Source organism: Rhea americana, unplaced genomic scaffold (assembly GCF_003343005.1).
Source record: "Rhea americana isolate MKP2758 unplaced genomic scaffold, rheAme1 scaffold_59, whole genome shotgun sequence".
In the NCBI taxonomy this organism is placed as follows: Eukaryota; Metazoa; Chordata; class Aves; order Rheiformes; family Rheidae; genus Rhea; species Rhea americana.
Genome location: NW_028186745.1, coordinates 1,082,067 through 1,094,985, shown reverse-complemented (window position 1 = coordinate 1,094,985; position 12,919 = coordinate 1,082,067). Strand labels below are relative to the sequence as shown.

At 37.8% G+C, this 12,919-nt stretch overlaps 1 protein-coding gene across 2 annotated transcripts in view; it reads left to right on the top strand.

Moving 5' to 3' along the window:
- PRRG1 (proline rich and Gla domain 1) overlaps positions 1-8,099 on the top strand; it is a 35,218-nt gene extending 27,119 nt beyond the window's left edge. For both annotated transcript variants that reach the window (XM_085319466.1, XM_085319467.1), the window contains exon 4: positions 7,531-8,099. In XM_085319466.1, coding sequence (XP_085175592.1) covers positions 7,531-8,052 — 522 coding nt within the window. In that variant the 3' untranslated portion in view covers positions 8,053-8,099. The remainder of the gene's footprint in view (positions 1-7,530) is intronic.
- The last annotated feature ends 4,820 nt before the right edge of the window (positions 8,100-12,919 follow it).

The window sequence follows — 12,919 nt, the reverse complement described above, 5'->3', positions numbered from 1 at the left end:
GTCTATGGCCAATCATCCATTTCTTTTACTCTCGGCTTTTTCCCTAGCTGCTTTGTTGGTAGCTTGCTGAGGTACTCCCCTTAAGCACTTGCAGTCGTGTCTGACCAGCCTCCTTTGCTTGGGCTTTATGTAGTCCGTTGTCCCTAAGCTGTAACCATCCTTACAGTAATTTAGTAAGACTTGTGTGTCCTGGCTGCATTGCGTATGTTAAGGATACATAGATACTTGTCACTGAAATACTGAATACCCTTAATGTTTTGTGGGCTTGKGGATTTTGTACTGTTCGATATGTTCAGAAGTCTTATCAAAATATAAAGTTAATAAAGATAATAAGTGTTAGGAAGGTAGAGTAGAGCCAACAGGGAAGAATTCACAGTTCTTTTAGATACTGGGTGGATAAAACAGAATGAGAAATTCAGTGCTGACAAGTGTGAAGTAGTGGAGAAGAGGAAACATTCCTCATTTTATACATACGATTGACTCTGAACTGAACTCAGAAACAACATCTGCATTTATAGAGAGTCTGTGAAGTCAATGCTTGGCAGTCAAAAACAATAGGATAAAAGCAAACTGAATACCAAAAATTCTAGGGAAGGAACTGAAATAGAGAACATAATTACGCCATTGTGTACCTGCATCTTGAAYGTGCAGTGTACAGTTCTGGTCTCCCTAGCTCTTAGAAAGCAATGTAGAAGCTAAATAAGGCCCAGAGAAGGGTGACAGTTGATCAAAGATATGAAAAGACTTCTGTAACAACAACTAGATTGGAAAAGAGGTAAATCAGGAAAGATGTGACAGATGTCTATAAGGAGCATGAAGAGACTGAGCAGAAATCATGGTGGCAGTCACTTGCCATGCTTCTGATAGAGAAAGGGGACATCAAAGGAAACTAGAAGGTGCATGTTCAAAGCAAACAGAAGCCCTTCTGACAACAGGTAGGAGAGCTGTGGGCTGCCTTGCCACAGGATGTCTTGGATGCTAGAAGCTTATAAGGAGAAGAAACAAATGACATGAATGAAAGATAAATCAGTCCAGGATTATCAAATGAAAGGGGCCGGCTTTAGTTAATGAAGTTCCTGAAATATGTGGAAACTGGGAGAGTATTGCTATCTGCTTGTGCTTGTACTCTCCTTTGGCAACCCCTATGCATTGTCAGAGAGAAAAGAATGGCCTAGGTGGACCTTATGGCTGACCCATAAAGCTATTTATATGTAATACCTATAGTCTGCAGAAATGGTAGCATTGTGTATGGTCACTGACGAGTAGTAAAAGGTTGTTGAGAGACTCGAATTTGTTTCAAGGTTAAYGTGCAAAATATCTTGATGCAACTGCAGCACTGATATTTGTTTTAACTCTTATTTTTCAAGAAGTTATGCTCCATTAGGATTAAAAAAGAAGTCATAACAGTCATAGCTCTTTATTTGCCAATGTTCCCTACTTCCCACAAATCTTACTTTGAATACTGCAGAAACTGCAAGGTCCCCTGTATAGCTGCTCTTTCTCGCTCTTCCTCCTCTGTGTGTGTGTGTGTGTGTATACAAAATACATGTGTGTGTGTATACAAAATACGTATGTGTATATTTATGTGTATATATATATATATATAAAAAATATATTTATAATGTGTATATAAATAACAAAAACTAAAAAACTTAGCAAGCAGCTCAAAACTTGTCAGCACCAGCACTAAAGTGATGTGATTAAATAAGGCTTTTAGCATTGGTATGTGTCTAATTGTGAATACTGGATATTTATCTGGCAGAGAAGAGATGAATTTTTTTTCCTGCCACCTGAAACTGATGCAGACTAGACGAAAACAGCCTAGCAGATACACTCATTTGYCATTATTGCTTTGTTTGTCCTCTACATACCGGGCAGTCTTCTGATTGGCATAATGTTACTCTGCCTTTAAAACAAGTGAGAACATGGACCAGGAGTTACTTAAGGCTGTCAGAAAGTAACAAAGGCCTCAGCTTASGTTCTCAGCATGGTGTCACTGTCCTTACCTTTCATGTGGGTCACGTCTTTGATTCATTGTGCAGACCTAGCTGGCTAAATGCTGGCTATATTCTGAATAGATAATGATAGGAAAGTATTAGAAATGCACTGATGGAAGAGTTTTAAAATGGTAGTTATGGCCAATTTGCCAGTTAGGTGTGATGCCCTTGAGAGATTGTTGGCATTTGGGGAGATTTTTTTTTCTTTTTTTTTTGTTCTTCATGTTGTTTCAAACTGCACTTGCATGAACAATAAGAAACGTGCAGAAAAGTGGTTCCTAGCGAGAATATGCATTAGATATTTTCTAAGTCTTTTCCATTGCAGGTATCTAATTCTATGGCCGACTTAGTTTTTCAGCCTTTAAGGACATATACACCTTGTATTCCTAGTTAGGCAGTGCTTTAGGGTAAATGATTACTACAGTGTCCTCATAAATCACAAGTTAATAATTTTGTGAAGTAGAAAGAACGTCCTTTTTGTTATTGGATTAAGAGATCAGCARCTATGGAAGGGGCATTTGGTGTAAGATTTACAACTTCTAAATTACTCTTTAACTTTCTGTATTAATTCTATAACTGCTTTCTGGGTTTTGTGCTTTTCCCTCCCCTCTCACCCCCTCCACCATATTTTCATAGCAGTTTGTAAGAGTCTTTGCACTGTGCAAATTCATTAGAGTTTTTCATGTTTTCATTTGGTTATGGACATTATTTGACTTTGGCCACATGGCTTATGCTCTAGTGTGTCTAGAGTAGCATARTTGTGGGATGGCAGAGTAGAGGGCAGGCTGCTTGGAAGCTGAGCTTGAGTAACTTGAACTTTAAGTATTAGTTTCTTGTGATTTCTGCTAATTCTGTCTGGAACTAATACTCTTTGTGGTTCTCTTTGCTATTTGGCTTGCAGAAATACAGACTGGAAACTTTGGTACACTAATACTTTTTGTTTTTCTTTTTTTGAAGAGGAAAATTTAAAGCAAGCCTTTTTCTTGGCTTTGGGTTTTGGGTTTTTTTTAGGAGTRAACAAGTACATTAATTTTCACCTGCATACAGAACGTTCCTCTGTCTTTGTGAGGTAGGCTTAGACCTGAAGTGCTATAATTCTTGAGGGGCTCTAAAATGTCTTGATATTTGCTTTGCCTTGTATGTAAACGAAAATTGGGTATATTTTGATCCTTAAGGCAGTTTAAACTCTTACCGTAAGCTCCTTATGCACCTCTCTGGTCACACTATTAACTTGAACACCTCCTACACGCATACAGATCTTCCCCCCCTCCATTCTGAACTAACTGCCTGCCACTCTTAGAAAAACAGCCTTTCTGCTGCTTTGCCCTGGGGCAGAGTGAAGAGAAGGAGTGCTGATATTTCAGCTTTCTGAAGAACTTATGGAGACATTTTCTCCAGCAGATAGAGCTAAGCTGACAGTAACATGGAGAAACRCTGCTGAAATGCAGACCACAGCTTATTCTCTGGTGTAAGGTTACTATTTCCTGTACCGACTCCAACACAAAGTACATTAACAAGGGTAAACTGATTTCTTTGTTTTTGTCAAAAGTACTTTTCTTCTCTATGGAGCCTTAAAAACGATACATCCTTGCTCAGTATATTTGCTGTCTTTCAGTAAAGCTTGGCAAATTTTGACTCAAGCAACCATTATATTGTTTTACTCCTTTGCTGCTGAGGCAGCAGAATGGTGGAGTGAAAAGCTTGCTTCCGGTAGAAATAACAACAATAATAATAAACCTTTGCCTGTTTTTTTTTTTTTAATTAAGAATACATTTATTATTTATTACAGCTAAAGATCTATTTAGATGTATTCAGGCCAAATAGAAAGAAAATAGGTACCACAGATCATCTTAGTTGTCTGGTGATCTTTAAAAAAAAAAWTTCTTTTTTTTTTAAGTTAGGTTTTCCGCTTTATATATATTCTTTTAAAATCAACACAGTTGATCTGAGATTCACATCCAACAATGGATGGAGTCCCTCGTAGCTGTTTCTACAGTCATTTTTCGGTATGAATCCACACTATTTTGACTATTTGGCATCCACATGTACTAGTTTTGTCTTGAAGTGTCTTCTGACAGAGAAATGCAGATAATCATTTAAATACGCTTTTTGGTTTCAGCTTTTATGTTTGAGAAATTGTTTGCCAGTAATAAAACTTCTCATTTTTATCTTAATTTTAAATGGATAATTAAGTGCTCCTCATTGTTCACTGACATATCGCTACGTGGATGCTTTACAACAGCCCCAAGATCCTTCTTAGATTGTTTGTTCGTATGCACATCTATGGTGTGAATGTGTAGCCCTAACCATTGATACAGAGGCCTTTTTGGCTTATGAGGTACCTAAAGGGATGTTCACATGCTCTAACTTCTTTTCATGTCAAAGTCTGTATCAAAGTATATTCTAGACCCCTTCTCTGGCCAGAAACCGTTTCCCACACGCACGTTAGCTTCCATGATCTGCAAGGAAGCATCTTACCAGATCTGCAGGTACCTTAAAGTTGTGTAGAAAGCATCTTTGATTTTCAGTCAGTTTAGATGAGCTATCATTACAAGTTTTCCTCTTCAGGTGTAGCATTGAGGGTAAGGTACTCACCAAGGTCATGGAGGCAGTAGATGTGAAAGGATAACTTCAACCTTGTTTTTCTTCATGGTTGATTGGATAATAAAAACAAAAAACCTGCTTCCAAGCAGAATTCAGGATTTTTTTTTTTTTTTTGAACTGTGTTGGGAATCTTTGACTCTTTCACATGTCTAACGGACAATATTACTGCTTATAATTCCAGTACAGAATTTCCCATAGTGTTGGGGAAATGGCATTGTTGACTTSCGTTCAGCTGTTATACAGTCATTCTCCATTCTGTGTATGAATGGCTAATTATTCTTGCTTAGGAAATTTCAAGAAAGATAAACAATATTATTTCTGTTCCTTGCTGACAACAACCCAAATTTCTCGTTTGTTTTGAATTCTGATGCTCTCCACTCATTTTAGTGTCAACTCCATATATAGTAACCAAACCTTTTCTTCCCACCATTATTGAAAATATTGAATGGTGCTGAAASTATGACTGACCTTTGTATAACTTGATAAAGCATACCTTTGGTTAGACATGGACCCTTGAATATTTAGTGAGGTATTTGTAAAAGCCATGGGGATGACAAATAGCATATAATTTGAAGTGTGTATCTGGGGATTGAAGTCAATACAGACCATTCTGTGATTTTCCAACTCTTTTTTTCAACCTTTTGAAGATATGGTCTGTCTCCCTTTTTTCCTATAGTTTCAGAATTATTCTCATCTGTTGCAAATTTCTACTGTCATTTGTATTGGAGTTGTTCAGTAATCTGAGCAGAGTTGACTGATTAAGCAAATCTTAGTTTTCTTTTTGAGTGACAGTACAAGAAAAAAAAGTGAGTTTTTTTTTAACATATAGTTACATTTTTATTGCTTTTACTTTGTCTAGTCAGACCTCAAGTCTGCAGTATTCAGCATGGAATTCAGAGGCTTCATCCATCTCCCTGCTTTTAMCTCCATTCCCCAGCGGTTGTCTGTGCCCTAGGCAGAAGGCAGCCTGAAATACAATGTGCCACCCTGGGTGTGATTAACAACATCTCACGTGAGAGGAATGTTGAGAAGCAGTTGTGAAGCATATCTATGCTCAAAAGAAACCACTCAAAAGCACAATGTGTCTATGAACAGTCATTTAGTGCTGCAGCCAGCCCTGTGTCATGTAGGATACCCCCTTGCCATATCATACAGCAAATGCCTCTCTCACATGACCTAATATACATGATCTCTTAGGTTTAGAGAGAAACAATTTGATTGCTTCTCTCTTGATGCTTTTGACAAAGCATCTTCCATGACTTGTTTACTTTGGAATCCATGCTTCCTGGCTTAATTTAGATTATTTGGACCTCTGTTTTGTCAAAAAGAGACACAATGAAGACTTGCTTGTGACGCTAATTCCCTTGGAATTTAGGGAACACATTTGATTCCAGATTGCTGTAGAAGTTAGAGAAATAAACTTTATTTTAAAAAATACTTGCACTGAGTGTGGCTACATGAAGAACTGATCTAATAAATAGAAAGGAGTCTCATGATAGCTGATAATTTAATGCAAATAACTAGACATTTGTCCTAGCTGTGTGGATTCTCCAGGGACTGTTTTGGTCATATGTGAAATGACTTGGCAAGTGGTGTTGCTCCTAAGCTTAGTAAATTCTGAACCTAAAACATTATGAGCATGTGTTTTGCACCTGCTCTCCTGGCTCTGGTTTTGCACAGGGCAAGCTCAGTCTCCACAGTAGAGGGGCCAAACCGCTATCGGATTCAATGTGCCTCAGAGATCAATGTGTCGGTGATACCTGTTTAATGGTGTTCATGTGGTAGCAGTCCTGAACTAATAAAATTTGATGGGTCTGATTTGCTTGYTCACAAAATTAGTCCGTCTGCAGCCTGAATAAAACACTTGCTAATAACTGAGCAATGACCACGTCGGTTTTCTCGGTGAATATTTTAAATATTTGCATGTGAGATGTGCAGTGTCATGATAAATAGATGCTGGCATGAATATGGAGAGGCATCTGCATTTTAGTTTGAGTTCGGAGTTTCCAGCATGGTGTTTGGTTTTGTTTTTTTCTTGAATTATACCATGCTATAAAGCAGAGTGAAAATCCATCTTGATAAGAGAGATTTTGTTACACATCAGGATGACTACTTTTTGAGGCAGGGATATGCTTTTCTTTGTACTAGTTTTGCATAGCGTTCACTGCAGGGAGAGTTGGATGGTGACATGATCCTTTGTGCTCCTTCCTACCTGTGCATATTAGTAATATAGTCAAAAGGATTGAGTACTATGTCCCCTTTCATCTTTTTGTTCTGCCTTGTTCATATTTTCACTTTATTCCATTTATCTGTAGCTGAGTTAACATTTTTTTAGAATATATTAAGCTGTGTGTCTGTGAAATTCTCATACTGCTGAAGCTATTTTTAACTATAAACAGAGAATTTGAAATAACTAAATTGACAGCTATAGAGGGTGGGGGAAGTGTGAATTATGAGATGACAGCACAACACAGTTATCCTTTGACAAAATGTTCAGTCATTCTAAGACAGTATTTCCCTGTCAAATTGTATTAGTACATTATTATAATTAAATTAAGAAATCTAACTTTTGACCATGAGTGGTGCAGAAGAACTTTGGTTCCACAGCTGTCTGAGATACATGGTGATTATATTTCTTACCTATTACTGGCTCTGCTGCAGCTTTGTAAATATGTAAATATTATAAATATTAAGTGGTGGTGCAGAAATCTTGCAGGCAATGAGGAGCTGGTTTAAAAAAAAACTGTGTCAGTAACTATATCAAAATTTAACTAGTATATCAAAAGGAAACTTGGAAATTTATGTGCATATCCATACCAGTTATTTTGATCATCAATACTTTTTTTTTTCTCATTCATTTAAAGCAACTTGATTAAAGTATGTTTTAATTGTCTTATAGTGTCTGACTTATCCTGTCTTGCTCTTCTAGAAGGAGTTCTGGAAAGTCTACAAAAATGGACTTCAGGGAGAAAGTAACACAGGACATACCTGGTATTCATTTTACCTTGCATTTCCATTAATCATTGGCCTTTTTGTTATCCTCATTGTCATTTTTGTCATATGGAGGTGCCTGTTTAAAAAGAAAATGCGTAGACAGTCCGTGTACATGCGTAGGGGAGCCCACGAAGCRATGGGTGATGGTGCTGTGGCTGACGGCAGAGGTCCACTTCCGCAGCCTCTCAGCATTGTTCATTCCCCACAGGAGGAAATGTATGAAGTCAGTGGGCTCTCTCCAGGAGGCCTGAGCTATACAGATGGACGGTCAGACTCAATATCCACAAGGCTATCGAACTGTGATCCTCCTCCTTCATATGAGGAAGCCACTGGTGAAATCAGTATAAGAAGTGAAACTGAGCAACACTTAGATCCACCCCCACAATATGAAGACATTGTGAATTCCACTTCAGCCAATGCAATTGAACTATCTCCTGTTATCACCAGTATTAAATAAAGCAAGAGGAGCGCTACTGAATTTTTWWAAAAAAAAAATACTAATCATTTTGTAGCACTTTATCTTGGCTTATTATGCATTTCTGTAATTTAATGGACTTGTATAATGAACTTCGTTTTGTTTTGGGTTCATTTATGGTTTGGGATTTTTTTTTTTATTTTCTTTCTTCCTACAGCAGGTCTTTAAAGATCAGGAATCTGTATTGAGAGCATAGCGCGGGTACAGATGTGGTGCTCTGTCATACTTCTCAAAAGTACCTCCACTTTGAGGGAGGTCACTTATTTTATTCTGAATGTTGTCTGCATTTCCTACAGATCTGTGTAATCCCCTTCACTTCTTACTGCAAACTGTCAGAATTGCCTGAAGTAGGGAATTCTTGAGCAATGTTTCAGAAACCTTTTACACTAAAAGGACTAACTTTGCACTATTCTCTCTTGTCTGGTTGGTTTCTTTTTCTCACTTGAATCTTTGTAACTTGCTGCACCATACCCTGGGCCTGAAGGCTGAGGGCAGTATCCCTTTGAGTACAAACCAGAATATCATCAGAGTATGCTGGTTTAATAGCAATAATTTTACAGCCCTAATAGAGGGGATATATTCTAAAGCTTTTGCTGTTACAACTCRAAATTCTGTAACTTCAACTGTTTTGAAGTTCTTAATTCAAGATAGCAATTAGAGAATTTAACAGTACACTTTTTTGTGTTCTGCTTTTCCTCTGTTTTTCTTTCTACTTTTACCTGTGAATCCTAGAGATGAGATGTGAGCATATGTTAGTATGTACCTGTAAGTAACAGCTAATAATAACATAGTGGATAAAATCCTGATCACTTGGAAGTAGATACCAAAGCTACACTAGCCTTTGCTGGGACCAGAWTTTCATCCGTTGTCCATTACATGAATCCTAAGGTGATCACAGAATCACAGAATGGTCATGGTTGGAAGGGACYTCTGGAGATCATCTAGTCCCATCCCCCTGCTCAAGCAGGGTCWCCTAGAGCACGTTGCACAGGGTTGCATCTGGGCAGGTTTTTAGTATCTCCAGAGAAGAAGACTCCACAACCTRTCTGGTTGACCTCTTCCTGTGCTCTGTCATCCTCACACTAAAGAATATTTCCTCGTATTCAGATGGAGCTTCCTATGTTTCAGTTTGTGCCCGTTGCTTCTTGTCCTGTCCCTGGGCACTACTGCAAAGAATCTGACCTCATCCTCTTGACACCCTTCTCTTCAGACRTTTGTAGATATTGATAAGATCCCCTCTGTCTTCTCCAGGCTAAACAGGCCCAGTTCTCTTGACATCTTTCTTATGAGGAAAGKCTCCAGTCTCTAATCTTTTTCATAGCCCTCCAGTTCTCAATCCACCTCACTGTCCACTCATCTAACTSRCACTTTCTAACCTTACCCATGAGGATGTTATGGGAAACAGTGTCAAAAGCCTTGTCAGGAYAGGCAACATCCACTGGTCTCCCCTCATCTACCCAGCCAGTCATTCTATCACAGAGGGCTATCACGTTGGTTAAGCATGATTTCCCCTTGGGTAATACTTTCCTTTTTCAAAAGAAAAATTGTGTGTTTTCCCCTTCCTGTACCTTCCCCCCCTCCTCCCCCCCCCGCCTGTTATGAAATAAAAATCCCTTCTCCAAGTCCTGGTGTTCTCCTACCTCTTGTCTTGCATTCTTACACATAGCATGTGTTCATCTTGTATTGATGGCTGTGGAAATCCATTGCAGAGAACTTTGGTACCTTTTCTCAGCAACTTTATTGCCTATCTACTTCAGCAAGATGCTTCTGTTACAAAGTTAACGTTGCTGTAAGGAAATAAAAGTACATTAGTTTTTCATTGTTTCAGAGAATAATGTGATATAATGATGACATGAATTCTTTAAAGTATACTCTGTTCACAGGAAAAAGATGCCTTTTTTCACAGCTTTTAGGTTATAGATGCCAATGGACTGATTTCACATACGTGAAGCAGAGTAAAAAGCACTGCTTAGCATGGTAATTGAGGCTGAYTTCAGAATTTGCATGGCCAGCCAGGCTCTGCCTCTCCAGAGGTGAGCTGTAGAGTCCATCTGGCGTAGTACAGAAGTGYGAGGGCCCACCACGTTGTATCACAAGGACACACTACAGGCATGCTCCTAAGTATAAGTTTGGAGTGACTTTGAGGCTGAAGAGATGGGGATTTCTGATAGATTGGATGCAAGTTAGCTAGATACTTACATAACCTTTCAACCAACTGRTTTAGAAACTGATAATAGTTAAGCTAGTGCAAGCTACAGTGTGACAGTGCCTTTTTCCATACTTGAAGAAAGTAGGAGTTCACTACTCAGTTTAGGTTGTGAACATTCATTTTGATTCTCTTTCTTTCCACACCCAGATCATATGGTATTAGCTTTAGTGTTGTCTGTGTTCTGCTACTCACTTAACACTAACTGAAGTATATTTAGCTCTGAAGAACTACAATGTTAAATTGGCTGTTTTAAAGTGACAGAAAGCCAAAGTGCATCCTATTCCAAAGACTTGAAGTAGAACACCAATTTCATCTATTTGATGTTGTTTTTAATGTCATGCATTCATACCTGATGTGTGCGCTTGTGTCTGCTCTTTCACGGGGGGTTGGCCTCTCCCTTCCCTAAGGAATGTTACAGAAAATTGCTGCAAAGAAACATGTGGACATACTTGAGTGAATKTTTATGCAAACCTCTGTAAAAATTTGATACACTATACTGACAAATGAAATAAGGATACTGTGATTAATGTCATTCTCATTTTTGGTGAAGAGCAGGATGCCTAAATTGTCTCCTGGGGATCTTCAGTTGCTACAGCAAAGTGTAGGAGAGCTGATTGATGAACTTTGGACCTATCTGTTGTCAAAAACAAAACAGAATGTATTTACATGTATTATTTGTGGTGACAGATATTGGGCAGATAAGTTCAATGTACTTTGGACAACTGCAGTAAGAATTGCCTGGATCTTGTCTTTGGACTGTCTAACCTTTTCTTTTGAAGTGATTTTAGCTCTTGTGAAAAGTCCCAAATTGCCAGTGCTAGAAGTTAAATCTCCTTTTGTACTGAGCAACAGTTAATACACTGCCTCTGGCCAGGCATTACCAAACCAAGTGCCTCATCTCAACGTACAGGAACCACCTCAAATAGAGCTCATAGTTCAATCTCCAAGCCCTGCTGGCATCTCCCGCGCATGCCAGCACAGCTAGCGGTTCTAGCAGCAACTTCTTTTGTTGGGGTATGAGACATTCCTGTAGGAAATGCATGGAGATCATCTGTTTAATGTGAAGTCGTTTAGCAGCTCTCAACCCCTGGACACGGGCAGTCTAGTTTGGAGATGAGCCAGCAGTGAAAAATTTTGATGTTCTGTATTTCATTAGCTGTTTTAACAGCCTTATGTTTCTAAATAGAATGTGTTCCTGTATCCTGTAGTTATTTTTGCTTGCAATTCAAAAATGGTGCTTTTCTTTCCAAAAACAAAAACCCAGAATATCTAAGGTGATTTGTAACTGCAGTTTATTGGTCCGTGCTTCCTCTCCATCTGTGCACATAAGCAATTTTGGACAATAAACTAAAGTCTTCGTAAATATGCTTTCATAATTAAACTTTTGCATGGGACAGTTATCCAAATGTATTTCTTTGAGCAATTTTCTCCTTGTTGGAATAATGTCAAATTACAAAATACTTTTTTGTTAAGACTGGGAAAATAACTTTTATAGCTGGCTTTTCTGATCTGATTGGAAAATAAAATTTCTTTTACAGTGTTTTTTTATGTAGCTTTTTTTTCCAGAGCACTCACTGATTTTTATGAGCCTGCAATTGCATTGTCATGCAGTATATATTRTAAACTTACAGCTCTACTCCTCTGAATGATCTACAAGTCTGAAAGCAGTACTGGTTTTGCTGGTGAAGTGAGTAGTCAGGATACTGCCTTTTCCAACTTTAAATATAACATTGAGTTTCATCTTGTATTAGGACTACGATGATTCACATACTAATAACTGAGTTAAATAGAGGTATCATTGTTTAAAAAATTGGGGAATTAACCGTTTGCTTAGATGATATTTAACATTCATGGAGATTGTTCTGACTTCAGTGGGTTTAAATAACCTCTGATTACAGTATTGCAYATTTTAAAGGATTTTGGTTTACATTATCATATTTAAACATTCTTGCCTATGTTTCTAGAAGAAATTTTTTTTGTAACATTTGTTTTTGGATATGCTAAATAAATTTTTAAATGCCTTTAATGCTTCAGAATATGAATTCTGTGCAACTGTAATGAGAACTAACTTCTAGTGTATTTAACAGGTCCTGTTTTAATTTCCATTGATTGTTATATGTACCTTATCAGTGGCAGTGAATTGTYTTCTTTTGATGTATTAAAATATAAATTCAGTTTTGTTTTCAAGTCGACTTGATATTCTCTCAAAACTTGGTCTCACTTTAATTTGAATTGATTGGGTTATTTGCCATGTMAAAATAAATGCATTTGCAGTAACCACAGCTAAATAACAGTCKCAGGTAGTGGGAAAGCGGAAATTATTCTTTATTACAACAAAATGCAACAATACATTGTAGAAAATAATTAAAAAACAAGTCAGAGGACATARTTTCCAGCTTGGCTTCAGCCATTTTGTAGCAGGTCACCACCCAGTTCTGCCTCAGCTCTGTGAACAAGCCAAACAATAGCAAACAAAAAAACTTGTTATTAGGTAGACACTTGTTGGAAACCGAAGGTATCTATTCCAAACATTTCTCTCGCATGGCTGCTGTTAAATAGGCTAAAATGTCCTGGTGTTTTTTTTTTTTTAACACGGACTTACATAAGACTGGAATCCATAGGAAATCTTATTAAAGTGTG